Source organism: Tachysurus fulvidraco, chromosome 7 (assembly GCF_022655615.1).
Source record: "Tachysurus fulvidraco isolate hzauxx_2018 chromosome 7, HZAU_PFXX_2.0, whole genome shotgun sequence".
In the NCBI taxonomy this organism is placed as follows: domain Eukaryota; kingdom Metazoa; phylum Chordata; class Actinopteri; order Siluriformes; family Bagridae; genus Tachysurus; species Tachysurus fulvidraco.
Genome location: NC_062524.1, coordinates 17,482,325 through 17,500,783, shown reverse-complemented (window position 1 = coordinate 17,500,783; position 18,459 = coordinate 17,482,325). Strand labels below are relative to the sequence as shown.

The following is an 18,459-nucleotide window of genomic DNA, read 5'->3' as shown; positions in this document are numbered from 1 at the left end:
CAGTCATGTAGAAGTGGGTAGTATATTTATGTTTAATATATATAAAAATATGACTAACTGACTAATATATATATATATATATATATATATATATATATATATATATATATATATATATATATATATATATATATATATTAGTCAGGTAGATATATACTAGCACTTTATAGACTGTTGTTCTCAGCTCTATGTAAATACAAAACCATGTTGTATTTAATCTTTTTTTAAATGTACAGAAAACTGATCATTCAAGCTACCTGATAGCTGCTACTGTGAGAATAAATGAAAAGGAAGCACAGACACAAGCTCCATATAGTTTTTTGTAGTTTCATGGATTCAGTTAAATATTTTCATCTCACAAATTCCAACTACAGGGTTGTCACAGGGATAATCAGCCCAGGTCGAGATGTTAGACATAGCCTTTGTGAAGCCTGTTATAACACAGTCTTCATTTTGTCCATAATCATTTGGTTCTCCGTTCCACCAGAACCTGAAAACACAGAGAGTCACGATGTTATTTCATATCTGAAGCTTCAGACTGAGAGAAAAACTGCATCATGGGTAATTTTCAATTCCATGATGTCTTACTCAGTGGTCAGTGGTGAACCGTCCACCCATTTAAATGTCCCCTCTGTGTCTGTGTCATTCAGACCAATCCAAGCTTCAGTACCGCTGAAATATTTACTGATTAACTCCTGTAATTGTTACAGAACAATATAAATATAGAAACTTATTTATTCTCTCTCTCTCTCTCTCTCTCTCTCTCTCTCTCTCTCTCTCTCTCTCTCTCTCTCTCTCCCTCCTTCCCTCCCTCCCCCTGACTCACCTGTTCCTCTGCACTGTTTATGATCACCAGATCTGCTCCTCTCTTTATACAGTCCTGTGGGGTTACCTCCAAGTTCTTCTTTACAGTAGAAATGTAGTAAAATCTCCTGTTGAAATATCTCCATCCTTGTACAGAATATTTACACAAATATTGATGGATTCACTCGATAACATAACGATTGTTCATAATGCTTTAGAGATTCTTTAATTTTCCATTTTAACATTTAGTTCCATGACAGTACTCTCATGTTGCCAAATATTTAAAAACTCACTTTATTGTAAAACGAGTTTAGACAAGACAACATGACTCTATGATGTCGGCCACATTGGCTTTTAAAATAAAAACTGGGATAAAAATAACTTATTGTTTTTCTTTTTAAAATTGCAGGGCATATTCTTGATTAAAAAAATGCTTTCACAGGAAGTATAAAGTATTTCTCACAAGAGCAACTTTAAAAAACAACAAAAAACAAAACAAACAAAGAAACAAAAAACTATTGCATAACATTTTATTGCAAAAAACCCCCCAATAAAAACAGAAAATGGTTAGGATCAAACAACTGGTAAGGATTAACTGTGAAATCTATAATCTATTAGGAATTAATTAAGCAATTAAATGGTACATTGCTTATTCCCTTTTCACCTGTAGTGTCTTGCATTAAAAAGGAATGAAATACAATTTGTTCATTAAAAAATGTTTTCAACATTTAAATGAAACACAGACATCACCTACCCAGGTTTAAAAGGACAATGTGAAGTTCAGAGAGCTCTCGTTGGTACTGATTTCTCTCTAATTGTAACTGGGGGCTCTCTTTTGTCAGGGTGTTGTATTTGACCCACAGCACTGTGACAGCAGTCAGCAGGAAAACACACAGCAGCAGCAAACACACTGCACTCAGTCTGTAATGTCTGCTCCATGCAGTTTCTCCTAAAGATGAATGAACACAGATGCATTCTTATTTTATTTCCTTTGAGTAATAAAAAGAGATGCATGGGTCAGACTATTAGGTGATAGATCATTATTGAGATATTCTTTCTCTCTCTTTATTCTTTTTCTCCTTCTTTATCTTTCACATTAGTGCCGGTCTCATTTTAGTGGCTTTTAGGTGACCACCATAATCTGAGATTTGATTTTTCGGAAATTGCCAGAACTTTGATGTCAACCGTTGCGATGATGCTGGTGTCACAATGACGTCGCAATGAGTGTCGGAAAGCATTACATCATGTGCCGTTTTTTTAGAAAATTAGTTTCTAACCAGCTTTAGGCTTTGAATACTGAGGACATAAAAAGTAATGCAATTTACACTCATGAAAGATCGAACTCACTGAAACAAAAATGTCACCTGAATGTCTGATCAATCTTCAATTCTGCCTTGTTTGAACAGTCCAGGCTGCTGAAAGTGGTGTAATAGTGTGGGAAAAGTTTTCTTAGCATACATTGGGGCTCAGTTGAGCATGATTTGAATTAAACATGCTTCTAATTATCAGAATACTTATTATGATCAGCATAATAAAGCAGCATGTTACAAAGCACGTAATGTCTCAAACCATGAAAATCAGTGACCTTTTGGCTTCCTCAGGCACCAGAACCCAATAAAGTACCTTTGGAGAGATAAAGCCATCAATAGCCTCTAATCGAATCATCACTGCATACACAGATTACACTCTGATCCTAAGATTCAGCAACCCCTATCCTTTCTATGTGTTACACACGAGGTCCACAAGTGTGTTGATATGAAGATAAATGGTTCGTTTTTTTTCAAAAACATTAAGCACAACATGGATCAGTATAATACTGCACTTCCGCATCTCGCACTCTCGCGCTCTTTCTTTAATAATAACTGTCTGTCGAGCTCCAGTTTTTTAAAGACACAGACACACATAAGTTCAACAAAGAGAACATGAAAAAAAACCCAAAACATTACAAAACCCCGAAGAAACAAATGTCATCAATAGGAACAATACAATCAGTTAACAATTATAAGCATAAAAAAATAAACAAAACGTTAATTGAATCTAGGGGGGGGGCTTATTCCCTTACACTCTCCCCTCCAAAAATGATGTTGTCCTTGTCATCCTCTGCTTAATCCCAAAGTCTGAGACGTGTAGATTGAGCCGCAGGAGTCAGTTATAGTTATGTAAGGATACAGTGTTGGCTTACCCAAAATCACATATACAAATATCTCCTGTGTTCTTGTAATGTGTCCGTAGCTCACATCATTGTGCACCATGAAATCAGCTACATTGTCTGTTTTTAAACATATTCAAAATCCTTCTGCAGGTCTTTTATACCATCAACTCAAACAACACTACTAGATTAATAACCGGTCTGTGGCACGTTTCAACGCAATTCAGTCTCTTATGGCACTTCTTCCAGATCTTATTCCTGCACAAGACTTTCTTTCGCCATACTCCCGCCGGTATGCCATCATCACATCTGATTAAACGGGGTCAACGGACAATTCAACAATTTCCTCACCTAACATCAATTGTATCTGTAACTTAAAAATGGTATTCATCGAATAACACAACCAAATAAGTAGAATGAATGCTTTTTTTTCCTCTACATGAATCCTTCCTGAAAATGTGTATGCGTGTATGTATGTGTTAGTCAGTATGGATGAATGTGTGCATGCCTGTAAGTGTATGCGTGTAATGCTTGTGATTCAGACTATTCTAGTGTAGGTTGTCCTAGTGTGTGGTAAGTTAATGTCTGTTTTTGCTTTCTTTCTCTCAAAGGATATGATCTCTGTGGCAATTAAAGTTCTAGCTCATCTTCATCTAGCTCGCAGGTGTCTTCAATTGATTCAGTTCTTGGCGGTTCTGGTTCCCTCTTGAATCTCACCACTTCCTCTGTCTCTGAGGACTGTTCTTCTTCAGACACATTTATTCCTTCCTCTCCTCCCTCTTCCATTCCTTCCTCATGATGCTTGGCTGGTTCTGTGGATGAGCTGTCCATTTCTGCAGGTTAATTTGTTGTTCGTGGGTAGAACTTGTTAGCATCAGGACGGAGTTGTTTGTGGAACTGACCCATACTAAAAGTTCCCTGAAATCCAATCCAGTCACTCTCATCTTCTGAGCTACTTTCTCTAGCCTGCTGCTTGGTGTTATTTTTGCTGTTTTTAAATTTTACTGCCTTCTTCCGAATACCTTTGGAATCTTCTACTGGCAGGAATTCACAAGGAAGGAGCATGTTACGGTGAAGGACCCTGACTTGCCCTTGTCCTGTTTCCGGATACACCTCGTAGACTGGGCACTCTGATCTCTTTTTCTGGACCACATAGACATGTTCTTCCGAATATGATCTAAGTTTTCCTGGGCCCCCTCTTTCTGTCATATTCCTAATGAGAACTCTGCAACCAGGCTGTAACTCTGCTCCATAGATCTTATTGTCATACCTGCTCTTGGCTTTGACACTCTCCACCTTTGACGTTTCTAAAGCCAGCTGATAGGCCTGATCCATTCGTTTCCTCCAATTTTTCACATATTCATGATGGGATGTTGATTGGTCCCCGGGAGTCAGGTTGAACATTATATCAATCGGAAGCCTTGGGTGACGTCCAAACAGCAGGTAGTAAGGTGCAAATCCCATGGCTTCATTGCATGTGCAGTTGTATGCATGAACAACTTGGGAAAGGGAGTTCTTCCAATCAGCTTTTTCCCTGTCAGTCAAATTCCGTAACATCGATAGGAGTGTTCGATTGAAGCGCTCGACTTGCCCATTTCCCTGTGGATGGTAAGGTGTCGTTCAGGAACCTTTAACACCACTGTGCTGCTGAAGTTGTGCAAACAACTGGTTATCAAACTCCTTCCCCTGATCATGATGCAGTCTTGTAGGGAACCCAAACTTTAACACAAAATCCCCAAAGATCTTTTGGGCTGCTGTCTTGGCTGATTTGTTGCGGCATGCGTAGGCTTGGGCAAAGCGTGTAAAATGGTCCATGATGACCAAGATATACTCATATCCACCTCTGCATCTCTCCAAGTGGAGGAAGTCAACTGAAACCAGCTGAAAAGGGTGTGTTGTTTCAATGGAGGTGAGTGGTGCTCTATTTGGCTTGTTGGAGCGTTTCGTCTTCAAACAACGACACACTCTTAAGACATGATGTTCAACATCCTTTTGCAGGTGTGGCCAATAAAATCTCTCTCTTATCAGGTTAAGCGTCCACTCTACACCGAGATGACCCATGTTCTCATGCAACTCCTTAAAAACCAAACCGTGAAATTTCTTGGGCAATACAAGCTGTGAACGGGTTGCTGTTTTCCTGTACAAAACTCTCTGTTCCTCTCTCTCATCAGTACTGTCCGGCCATCATGACCACTCCATTCCCCATCTTTCGGCCATTTGCCTTTCTCTATGCAACCCAGCACTTTGCTGATCACTGGATCCTCTTCTTGGGCTTCTCTCAATGTCATCCAGCTGAAAGCCAATGGGTCATTCCTTTCCTCACGCAGTGCTGTCTCAATAGTTACTGGACATATTGTGTCTTCTTTTAACTGGATAGTAAGGGCCTTGGTTACACAGCTTATGACATCTGGACTCACTTCTTCTGAACACCTCTGCATATATTCCTCCATTTCCAGTGGCATACGAGACAAACCATCTGCATCTGAGTTGGCTTTTCCTGGACGATACTTAATAACAAAATTAAAATCGGCCAGCTCGGCGACCCAGCAATGTGTGGTAGCATTTAGTTTGGCTGTCGTGAGCAAGTAGGTTAATGGATTGTTGTCGGTGTAGACAACAAATGAAGGGGTATAGTATAGGTAGTCCCTGAAGCGTTCACATATTGCCCACTTCATGGCCAAGAATTCAAGCTTCCCAGAATGAAGATGGTAATTTTTCTCTGGTGCCTCTCTGGAGCCTGACTACATTCTCAGTGAATGTTAGTGTCCCAGGTCCGAGGATTTCCTCTGTGCCTCTTACTTTTACATGAGGTAGATGTTCTTTACGCCACTGTTCATTAATCAGACAGACCTGTGAGCCTGTATCCCACAATGCTTGGGCAGGAACCCCATCCAACAAACACTTGACAGTACATTTCTTTCCCACCAAGTTCAGCAGTTGAGCTTTACGCTTAGACGAGAGGTGGGCTGCGTAGATGGATCCTTCTAACCTGTTTGCACTTGAAAGTTGTTGTTTTGCATTTACTTTCTGTTCAAGCTGTTTTATGCTTTTGTTCAGCAGCTCAGCAGCAATGTTGCGTGGTCCATCCTGTCTCTGTGTTTGAGTGTGAAGCTCCATTTGATCAACTGCAATTACTTGGTCCACATTAGCTGTATGTCTTTGTGCCCTACAACCCTTTGACAAATGTCCCTGCTGACCACATTTAAAAAAATGATTGCACTGCTCAATGTTCCCACTGTCTTGACATAGTTTACATATCTTTCTCGAGGATGGATGGCCATAACGGAAGGATGGTTGTGATTCATGGATGCTCTTTTTGATTTCTGCTATCTCCTCTTTTAACTGTTTGACATGTTCAAACAACTCAGCCTCTCGTTTGGAGGAGGAGCTCTGACTCTTCTGTTCTTTCCCTCTAGCTGCTGCCCCGTCCCAGAGTTTATGTCCATTATCTGTTGCTTCTACCTGTCTATCCAATCTTTGTAGTGCTTGTACATCAGCCTGGAGCTCATTTACTTTTGCACATGCATTTTTCTTTTGTTTCTGTTGTCTCTCTGTTTCAATACCTGCAGCATCATTCATCCTCTCAATGAGCTCTTCATCTGTAATACTTTGGTTTTCCAAGTCAACTTTTAACTGAAATTTTATGTGGTCACTTATGAGACCAGTACTGACAGACCGTAAGAACTTCTTTTGGATGAACTCAACACTATACTGCTCCTCGGCCTCACCGTCTCTGGAGGCAATCAGAAGTCTCTCTTTCAGTTCTATGGCCCTGAACAAGAAGTTCTGAGGTGATTCACGGTAATCTTGTGTGATGTTTACCAGTTTGTGGTACAAATCGGTGGGCCCATTTTCTTTGAAATGGCCTTTAAGGATGATTTTTAATTGGGGAAGCGTGAAATTGCTTTTAATTTCAAGCATATCTCGAAGGCTGAGGCCGGGAGTGATAGATCTTACAACAGCATCCACAATTTCTGTCTCAGCATGTCCTTTTTGAACTCCACTGTCTATCTGATGCATCAAATTTGTGTATGACAGTCTATCCTTTTGACCTCTCTCACCTATTTGTCCCCAAATTTGTCCCCAAATCACGTCTGATGGTTACTTCTGGCACTCTTGATTGCTGAGGCTCGGCATCCCTAAGTATAGCTGAGGCTGACCTGCTCTCTTTTTTCTTTACTTGATCACTAAGCCTTGTAATTTTGCTCTCCAATGCTTTTGTGGAACTCTGAAACATCAGCTGGAGGTCTGCATATTGTTTTTTTAACTTTGCCAGTTCATCTTCGTCCTCGCTTAAACTCTTTTCTGCCTCACGAGCATTCTCATTTTTCATCCGTTTAATGAATTCCAAAACATCGCCAATAAACTGACGTGCTGCATCCTTATCTTCCTTCTCGATAACTACATCAATCTCTTCATTTATTAGATGAACAATAACGTGTTTTTTTCTCACCTTATCCACGGGAACTTTTGCAAATTCAGCCAATTCTTTAAGCTGATCCCACGTCAGGTGCGGTAACTCCGCGCCGAGTTCCTCGTGCAGCTGCCGAAGATCCATCTCCGTTTTCCCTTTTTTTTCTCTCGCACACTATTGCAGCCGCACTCTCACTATTTTCATGTATGAAATCTCCTGGGCTGGCTCGCCAATTATGTTATGTTACACACGAGGTCCACAAGTGTGTTGATATGAAGATAAATGGTTCGTTTTATTTCTAAAACATTAAGCACAACGTGGATCAGTATAATACTGCACTTCCGCATCTCGCACTCTCGCGCTCTTTCTTTAATAATAACTGTCTGTCGAGCTCCAGTTTTTTAAAGACACAGACACACATAAGTTCAACAAAAAGAACATGAAAAAAAAACCAAAACATTACAAAACCCCAAAGAAACAAATGTCATCAATAGGAACAATACAATCAGTTAACAATTATAAGCATAAAAAAATAAACAAAACGTTAGTTGAATCTAGGGGGGGGGGCTTATTCCCTTACATATGCACCATTTTGTTTCTTACATTTTGCATTATTAGCCGTTTATTTCCGTAAAGAATTGCATCTTGTGTTTTTTCCCCTCCTGTCCATCTAATTTATGTCTCAGGCTGCTGCAAGAACTCACATAGTCAGAATTTCATTATATTGTGTGACAGATAATATCTGTTTATTGTACAACTCAGATGGGCTCTTTCCTCCATACAGTGTTAGTACAACGTTGCCATGTCTGGTGAGGACATGATGTCGACCACCTCTGAAAACGACTCACTGTTAACATTTAGCATTACAAGGCATAATATTGAGCAAACAAAGAGATATATAAAATAACGGCTTTGATCCTTTTCCTTCCTCATTTTAATGGCAGGACTCTACCTTAAGCAATCCAGGACTTTAGTGTACTTATCCATGTAGTTATTTTGTCTCATAGTAGAGATTGAGATGAACGTGAAGTTTTCCATTTAATCTAAACACCATAGCAATGCCATTCATAACGGATAAATTAGTAACATTTGCATATTTTTAATTTTTTTTAAAAAAAGTGAAAATGAAAGAGAGAGAGAAAGAGAGAACTTGAATGTAATTATCCATTAATACATCGAATTCAATTTCCCTCATTGCTTAGATCAATATTTATTTCTTACAAGAAATATTAAACATTCATTTCCTCATTATATCCTTGACTCTAAAAAAGAAAGAAAGTTTCAGTTAAAGACAAATATATTCTGTCCTCAAATATTAATGTTTGGGAAACTTCAAGTTGCAGCTTTATATATGACTGTGACACCAGCACTGATACTGAAGACTCCAAAAAGATGTTCTAAGGTGTTCAAACGCATGTGGTTCAGTTCTTACTAATCACTGTGCAGTAGTTTTAATAAAAACCTACCTGTGGGTTGAGTCTGTATGTTCTTTACATCCATGGCATCTGTCTCTACGGTAAGTTTGTAATCTTTATCGGCATCCATGCTGTCATAGATTTCCACTACCATCTCTACATGCCCTTCTCCTTTCTCACTGTAGTTCATATAATCAGAAATCTCAGCCATGTCCGATCTCTAAAACACTAATGTACAGTGCCTCGGTCTGCATCCATTAACCCCCACTTTGTGTGAGTAGGCTGTAATGACACATCACATTTTGTGGTCAGTGAATTAGGAAACGATCCTTGTGTAATAATAGTGTTAAATCAGGAAATCCTCAAGCATCAGCAGAAATGAGCACAGTGTGTAAAAATTATAATAAAGTTCTGTATATTTTACTTATGACAATCCAAAAGAGGACATTAGTTTTTTTTACAGCAAATAATTTTGTGATTAACTTTGAAAGACAGGGGGTGCTTTAACCCAGCTAGCCTACTTATATTATATGTTATATTAATACTGAGGTCAAAACTAAATTTTTAGTGAAATGTTATTGATGTTAATGTTAATTTAGTGAAAAGTTATTATTATTATTATGTTGGCTTTGTAGAAGCCAACATTCTGATTTCCGTTATAAGCTTATTAGTTAAGCTAATATAAGTTTTCGAGTGATTTACACCGAACTCGGACAGGTTCTTTAGGACCTTACTCCGGACGAAGTTTTTATTCCTGAGTTCCGACGGAATTTTCGTTTTTCCCGTAGTTGATGATCGAACATCCCATAGACTTGAATGGGGAATTCCGAAAAGACCTCTAAGCTCTCACACACATAATAAATCCAACATTAAGAATTGCATGTACTGTTCTATGCAGTATAATAAGTAGAATCCCATAATGGCTGCAGTATTGACATGAAATGTCCAAACCCTCAGTAGCCACTTTTTGCCAAAAGTATTGGCACCCCACCGGGTATTCTGGTGACGTCACCGGGTATTCTGGTGACGTCACTCGACATCACCAGAACGTCACGTGTAGCCCCCGTCACGTGTAGCCCCGTCACTCGACATCACCTGACGTCACGTGTAGCCCCGCCCCCAAAACAAGCGAAATCAAAAAATTGCACAACATGGACATGTGACACATCAAAACACTCAGCACATTGAGGGGAACTGCCCAATGGGTATTCTGGTCACGTCACGTGACGTCACGTGTAGCCCCGCCCCCAAAACAAGCGAAATCAAAAATTTGCACAACATGGACATGTGACATATCAAAACACTCAGGACATTGAGGGGAACTGCCCCACAGGAATTCTGGTCACGTCACGTGACGTCACGTGTAGCCCCGCCCCCAATACAAGCAAAATCAAAAATTTGCACAACATGGACATGTGACATATCAAAACACTCAGCACAATGAGGGAAACTGCCCCATGGGTATTCTGGTCACATCACGTGACGTCACGTGTAGCCCCGCTTCCAAAACCAGCGAAATCAAAAATTTGCACAACATGGACATGTGACATATCAAAACACTCAGCACATTGAGGGGAACTGCCCCACGGGTATTCTGGTCACGTCACGTGACGTCACGCGTGGCCCCGCCCCCAAAACAAGAGAAATAAAAAATTTGCACAACATGGACATGTGACACATCAAAACACTCAGCACATTGAGGGGAACTGCCCCACGGGTATTCTGGTCACGTCACGTGACGTCACGTGTAGCCCCGCCCCCAAAACAAGCGAAATCAAAAATTTGCACAACATGGACATGTGACATATCAAAACACTCAGCACATTGAGGGGAACTGTCCCACGGGTATTCTGGTCACGTCACGTGACGTCACGTGTAGCCCCGCCCCCAATACAAGCAAAATAAAAAATTTGCACAACATGGACATGTGACATATCAAAACACTCAGCACATTGAGGGGAACTGCCCCACAGGTATTCTGGTCACGTCACGTGACGTCACATGTAGCCCCGCCCCCAAAACAAGCGAAATCAAAAATTTGCACAACATGGACATGTGACATATCAAAACACTCAGGACATTGAGGGGAACTGCCACACGGGAATTCTGGTCACGTCACGTGACGTCACGTGTAGCCCCGCCCCCAATACAAGCAAAATCAAAAATTTGCACAACATGGACATGTGACATATCAAAACACTCAGCACAATGAGGGAAACTGCCCCATGGGTATTCTGGTCACGTCACGTGATGTCACGTGTAGCCCCGCTTCCAAAACAAGCGAAATCAAAAATTTGCACAACATGGACATGTGACATATCAAAACACTCAGCACAATGAGGGGAACTGCCCCACGGGTATTCTGGTCACGTCACGTGACGTCACGTGTGGCCCCGCCCCCAATACAAGCAAAATAAAAAATTTGCACAACATGGACATGTGACATATCAAAACACTCAGCACAATGCGGGAAACTGCCCCATGGGTATTCTGGTCACGTCACGTGACGTCACATGTAGCCCCGCTTCCAAAACTAGCGAAATCAAAAATTTGCACAACATGGACATGTGACATATCAAAACACTCAGCACATTGAGGGGAACTGCCCCATGGGTATTCTGGTCACGTCACATGACGTCACGTGTAGCCCCGCCCCCAAAACAAGCGAAATCAAAAATTTGCACAACATGGACATGTGACATATCAAAACACTCAGCACATTGAGGGGAACTGCCCCATGGGTATTCTGGTCACGTCACATGACGTCACGTGAGGTCACGTGACGTCAAGTGAGGTCACGTGACGTCACGTGAAAATTAAAAATTTGCACAACATGGACATGTGACATATCAAAACACTCAGCACAATGAGGGGAACTGCCCCATGGGTATTATGTTCACGTCACATGCTCATGTCCACTCACCTCCAAAAGTATTGGCACACTAGTGGTCCAGTAGCTTTCACAATCTTTCTGTCCACTCGCCTCCAAAATGTACCGGTCTTTGCGAATACTTGCACCGTCAAAGCCAACATCAAAGTTTGTCGCGACGAACTTTACAAATCTAGTTATTATTATTATGTTGGCTTTGTAGAAGCCAACATTCTGATTTCCGTTATAAGCTTATTATTATTATTATGTTGGCTTTGTAGAAGCCAACATTCTGATTTCCGTTATAAGCTTATTATTATTATTATTATTATTATTATTATTATTATTATTATTATTATTATTATGTTGGCTTTGTAGAAGCCAACATTCTGATTTCCGTTATAAGCTTATTATTATTATTATTATTATTATTATTATTATTATTATTATTATTATTATTATTATTATTGTTATTGTTATTATTATTATTATTATTATTATTAGACAAAAATTTATTTAAAAAAATGCGGCCTAGGTCATTCGAGCCACATGCACCAAATTCGGATATGTCGTAGACCCTGGTCTGACGTTTGTTGCTTCTATTTTTCTAAGAGATCGGAATTCCGGCATTCCCGGTACAGAAGCTCAAAGTGGCCTTTTTTCCCATAGACTTCCATTATAAAATTTTGAGGTTTGTAACTCGGCAAGTTTTCGAGAGATTTACACCGAACTCGGACAGGTTCTTTAGAACCTTATTCCGAACTAAGTTTTTATTTCGGACTTCCGACGGAATTTTCGGTTTTCCGGTAGTCGACGTTCGAACATCCCATAGACTTGAATGGGGAATTCCGAAAATTCCTCTAAGCTCTCACACACACAGCGTGCGCAGAGCTCAGGCACGGCTTCTCTCTCTGTGATCCACGCAGCATAATAATAAGTAGAATCCATTAATGACTGCAGTATTGACATGAAATGTCCAAACCCTCAGTAGCCACTTTTTGCCAAAAGTATTGGCACCCCACCGGATATTCTGGTGACGTCACGTGTAGCCCCGCCCCCAAAACAAGCGAAATCAAAAATTTGCACAACATGGACATGTGACATATCAAAACACTCAGCACAATGAGGGGAACTGCCCCATGGGTATTCTGGTAACGTCACGTGACGTCACGTGTAGCCCCGCCCCCAAAACAAGCGAAATAAAAAATTTGCACAAAATGGACGTGTGACTTATCAAAACACTCAGCACAATTAGGAGAACTGCCCCACGGGTATTATGGTCACGTCACGTGACGTCATGTGATGTCATATGTAGCCCCGCCCCCAAAACAAGCGAAATTAAAAATTTGCACAACATGGACATGTGACATATCAAAACACTCAGCACAATGAGAGGAACTACCTCACAGGTATTCGGATCACGTCACATGCTCATATCCGCTCACCTCCAATAGTATTGGCACTCTAGCGGTCCAGTAGCTTTCACAATCTTTTTGTCTACTCGCCTCCAAAATGCACCGGCCTTTGCGAATACTTGCACCGTCAAAGCCAAGTTTGTCGCGACGAACTTTACAAATCTAGTTATTATTGTTCTTCTTAGACAAAAATTTATTTAAAAAAATGCGGCCCAGGGCGTTCGAGCCACATGCACCAAATTCGGATATGTCGTAGACCCTGGTCTGAAGTTTGTTGCTTCTATTTTTCTAAGCGATCGGAATTCCGGCATTCCCGGTACGGAAGCTCAAAGTGGCCTTTTTTCCCTTAGACTTCCATTATAAACTTTTGAGGTTTGTAACTCGGCAAGTATTCGAGCGATTTACACCGTACTCAGACAGGTTCTTTAGGACCTTACTCTGGACGAAGTTTTTATTTCGGAGTTCTGACGGAATTTTCGGTTTTCCCGTAGTCGCCGATCGAAAATCCCATAGACTTGAATAGGGAATTCCGAAAAGTCCTCTAAGCTCTCAGACACACAATACATCCAACATTAAGAATTGCATGTACTGTTCTATGCAGTATAATAAGTAGAATCCCATAATGACTGCAGTATTGACATGAAATGTCCAAACCCTCAGTAGCCACTTTTTGCCAAAAGTATTGGCACCCCACTGGGTATTCTGGTGACGTCACTCGACACCACATGACGTCACGTGTAGCCCCGCCCCCAAAACAAGCGAAATCAAAAATTTACACAACATGGACATGTGACTTATCAAAACACTCAGCACAATGTGGGGAACTGCCCCACGGGTATTCGGGTCACGTCACGTGACGTCACTTGAAAATTAAAAATTTGCACAACAGGGACATGTGACATATCAAAACACTCAGCACAATGAGGGGAACTGCCCCATGGGTATCCTTGTGACGTCACGTGACGTCACGTGTAGCCCCGCCCCAAAACAAGCGAAATCAAAAATTTGCACAACATGGACATGTGACATATCAAAACACTCAGCACAATGAGGGGAACTGCCCCACGGGTATTCTGGTCACGTCACGTGACGTCACGTGTAGTCCCGCCCCCAAAACAAGCGAAATCAAAAATTTGCACAACATGGGCATGTGACATATCAAAACACTTAGCACATTGAGGGGTACTGCCCCACGGGTATTCTGGTCACGTTACGTGACGTCACGTGACGTCACGTGAAAATTAAAAATTTGCACAACAGGGACATGTGACATATCAAAACACTCAGCACAATGAGGGGAACTGCCCCAGGGGTATTTTGGTCACGTCACGTGATGTCACGTGTAGCGCCGCCCCCAAAACAAGAGAAATAAAAAGTTTGCACTACATGGACATGTGACTTATCAAAACACTCACCACAATGAGGGGAACTGCCCCACGGGTATTCTGGTCCTGCACGTGACGTCACGTGTAGCCCCGCCCCCAAAACAAGCGAAATTAAAAATTTGCACAACAGGGACATGTGACATATCAAAACACTCAGCACAATGAGGGAAACTGCCCCACGGGTATTATGGTCACGGCACGTGATGTCATGTGACGTCACGTGAGGTCATGGCAACACATGCAAGCTGGAAACACAAAACATGGGAAGCCAGAAACAGTAGCAAAAAACAACAACAACAACAACAAACAGACAAGGGGCCTGTTTCAGAAAGGAGGTTCTACCAACTCTGAGTTTAAATTTGAACTCTGAGTTGACAAACCCTGAGATGGGAGTGCGTGCACCAAGACTATAAAAAGCCATTATCAATGGAGCGCAGATATAACGAGTCACCATGGCAACAGCGTCAGACAAAAAAAAAGTCTGAAGCATATCGAGAATTTTATCACGTATTTTAAAAAAAATAATCATATTTAAAAATAAAACCCTATATACCTTTAAAATATATATTTTTAATGTAAATTTCTCCCTCTAGTTACACACTTTGTTCAATTCAAGGATAATTCATGCAATTGTATATTGTTTATTTGAAAGATTTAGAAGTGCAGTTTCTTGTCTCCCCTTATTGTTCAAGTGGTTGAGGTTGATTTGGGATTTAGAAAGTAATTAATAAGTAAGTAGACCACATTAGTAAGTTTACCAAAATTTTCTAGAGATAGTAATTATTACATTAATCTAATTAGACTTGTTGGAGATGTAATTTGTAGTTAGTAATTTAGAACTATTTAAGAGTAAATTCCCAACTGTTATAATATCAGAGGTGATATTTCATTCCACCACCTTGGTGCCAGAACAGAGAAGAGTCTTGTAGTATACTTGCCTCTTACCATGAGAGATGGTGGAACCAGTCGAGCAGTGCTGGTAGATCGGAGGTTGCACGGTGCAGTTCGAGGAATGATGAGGGCTTTGAGGTAAGAGGGAGCTGGTCCATTTTTGGCTTTGTAGGCCAGCATCAGTGTTTTGAATCGAATGCGTGCAGCTACCGGAAGCCAGTGGAGGGATCGCAGCAGCGCGGTGGTATGCAAGAACTTTGGCAGGTTGAAAACAAGCCGGGTAGCTGCATTTTGGATCATTTGCAGAGGACGGATTGCGTTCATAGGTAGACCTGCCAGCAGTGTATTGCAGTAATCCAGTCTAGAAATGACAAGAGACTGAACAAGTACCTGAGCAGTCTGTGTGGACAAAAATGGCCGAATCCTTCTAATGTTGTAGAGCAGAAACCGACATGAGCGAGTCACATTAGCAATATGAGTCCAAAATCGGACGCAGCTCCCCATCCTTCTTGGGAACAATGAAATATCAGCTGTAAAGCCGGAGTCCCGCTCTGGGAGGGGAACATGCTCTATGGCCCCTTTCCTCAAGTGCAAGAGAAGTTCCTCTTGGAGGAACACCGCCTGGTGCCTGCCAACAATCGTGGGCAACACATCCTGAAAACACAGAGGACGGGAGGAGAACTGGATCCTGTAGCCTTACAGTACCCAGGACCCACTGAGACACACTTGGCAGAAGCCACAATAACCCTCCTTACTGCCCTGTAGTGGGCTAGGAGGGGGTTGGGTGCGGCTGGAAGATGACCCAGGCTGCTTCCCACGACGAGGGAGAAACTCCCTGAACGCCGCCGGCTGGCATTTTACTTCCTGGTGCCTGTCGACAACAGTACTCACTGCGTAATCACTCTGTCATGTGTCCTTCCCGAGCCATTAAATGGCTTGTGTGCACACAGAGCATCAGACACAACCTCCTAAGAGAAGCATTCCCATAGCGTCAACACTAACGCAGCGTCGAGTTCCCTCGAAAGGGAACCCAGCGATTCCCTCATTTCAGGGTTAACATACTCAGAGTTTTCACTTAACCTCCTTTCTGAAATAGGCCCCTGGACTCAGCAAAAAACAGACACAAGACAACTGGTGTAAATAAGGAGATCAATCATTGAAACACAAGGAACAGGTGTGCAGAGGCGGGAACAGATTAAGGATGGGCGGGGCAAACACAGGTACACATAAAAACTAAAGCACATGGCTCAAGACACAAAAACTGCAAGAATGTCCCCCTAGTGTCCAGGTAGGGAATAGTCCCAGCCATTCCTGACACCTGCTGCTAGTGAAAAAAGTAGAGGAAAGGTCATTGTTCAACTTGCGACATACTCTAGTTACGATGGATCATTCAAACGCATCTCCTTCATAACTCATGGACAAGCTGTACATGTTTTCTCTTACCGGTTGGTCAGTAGTGTGCAATCTACCCATTTCCATGTTCCCTCTTCTTCTCTATCACTCAAACCAATCCATTTCCAACTTCCTTGCAGCTCTTTTACGATGAAATCCTGTGTGTTCGGAAGCATGGTAAAAGAATGTGAGCTCTCTCCTCTCACTCACACTCACACACACACACACACACACACACACACACACACACACACACACACACACAAACCTGTTTCTCTTTGCTGTTAATGATCACCAGGTCTGCACCTCTCTCTATGCAGTTCTGTCTGCTCTCAGTCCAGTTCTTCAAATCAGTGTAGTAAAGACTGGAGCCAAAGCGTTTCCATTTCAGCTTGTCTTGCATATATGATCACAGAGTACGACAGCAATTAAATTCAGCAAATTTCCGTACCATTTATTTTTCACATAGCACTTGGATTTAACAGATTCTTATACACCATATTCTAAAGTAATAAGGAAAAATTATACCAAGCTGTAAAAAGTGGAACGCTTCCAAATTGTGTGTAACGTTCCTGGGAGATTTGGTCTCTAATTTAAACATTTTACATGCAGCTTTTTATATTTTTTCACCTAAAGCATTCAACATATTTTGAATTTCATGTTTCTTCTGTTTTATCTGCTCACTTAGGTCCTGAAGTTTATCTCTCTCCTGCTTTAACTGTTTGTTTAGGTTGCGTTCTGTAACTAATTTGACCCACAGCACTGTGACGGCAGTCAGCAGGAGAACAAACAGCAGCAGCACACACACTGCAGCCAGTCTGTAAACTGCTAGAGGAGGAATAAACACAAGTTTAGTTCAATCTTTTGTTTAATCTTTACATCTAGAACAGTTGTCCAAATACGTTTTACTCCCAGTAATGGTTGTATAATAAATTTCATTAGACTCCCACATCACAGATTTATATTTCTGAATGTAATCCAACTTTAATGGGGTTTTCTGTTTCCAGCTCCACTATCTCATGTGAGTGAACAGCAGGAATATTAGTGGTATCTCAGACTGTTTCTGTAATAAGGAGTCGTAAGGCTGGTGATCCATTTGCAGCTTTTTATTGAAACTTGTAAACAGACAGGCAGGGTCAAAATCGCCAACACGATATCATAGGGCAGGCAGAAATCAGACAAGAAAAGACAAGCAGAAGGTCAGGGCAGGCAGCAAACAATCAGAGAATCAGAACACTGAAACTAGATCAAAACCAGAACTAATACAAACAAGAAACACTCAATGATTGCTAACGCAGATCGAGACTCAGCACCGGAGTCAAGGTCAAGTTTGTATGTATAGGAACTGGCTGATAGGAATCAGGTGGCGAAGCAATCAGTCTTCGTGATGGGTGATGGGAGGTGTAGTCCGTAAGCGACTAATATTCCGGAGACGCTTCTCTGTGTTGACGGTCGGGGGCGAGGGTGACAGTTTCCCTGGAAGGCTTCTAGAAACCTAGCCTTGATGCACACCATCAACCAGTAATCATCCAGAGGTCTGGAAGCTGTCTGTCTTTGGGGTCATCTAAATGAATCTAGTGTTAAAGAAACAGTAACTAATATGCAGACAGTTGTAATTTATTTGCATTATTAAATGTAATTGAAACAAAGGCCCTGTGGTTTAGCATATCTGTCCAGGATCATAGAAAATGCACAAGCAAACACTGGAAAGGAGAAGTGGGCCTT

The 18,459-nt window shown here is 41.3% G+C and overlaps 1 protein-coding gene across 1 annotated transcript; it reads right to left on the bottom strand.

Moving 5' to 3' along the window:
- Nucleotides 1-336: 336 nt before the first annotated feature.
- Nucleotides 337-9,106, bottom strand: LOC113660555 (C-type lectin domain family 4 member K-like). The gene is made up of 5 exons (XM_027174130.2): nt 8,834-9,106; nt 1,559-1,753; nt 827-951; nt 589-695; nt 337-490 (listed from the first exon to the last, which is right to left on the bottom strand). Exons 1-5 carry the CDS (start codon nt 8,991-8,993, stop codon nt 337-339), a joined length of 741 nt encoding a protein of 246 aa, XP_027029931.2. The 5' UTR covers nt 8,994-9,106.
- Nucleotides 9,107-18,459: the final 9,353 nt, after the last annotated feature.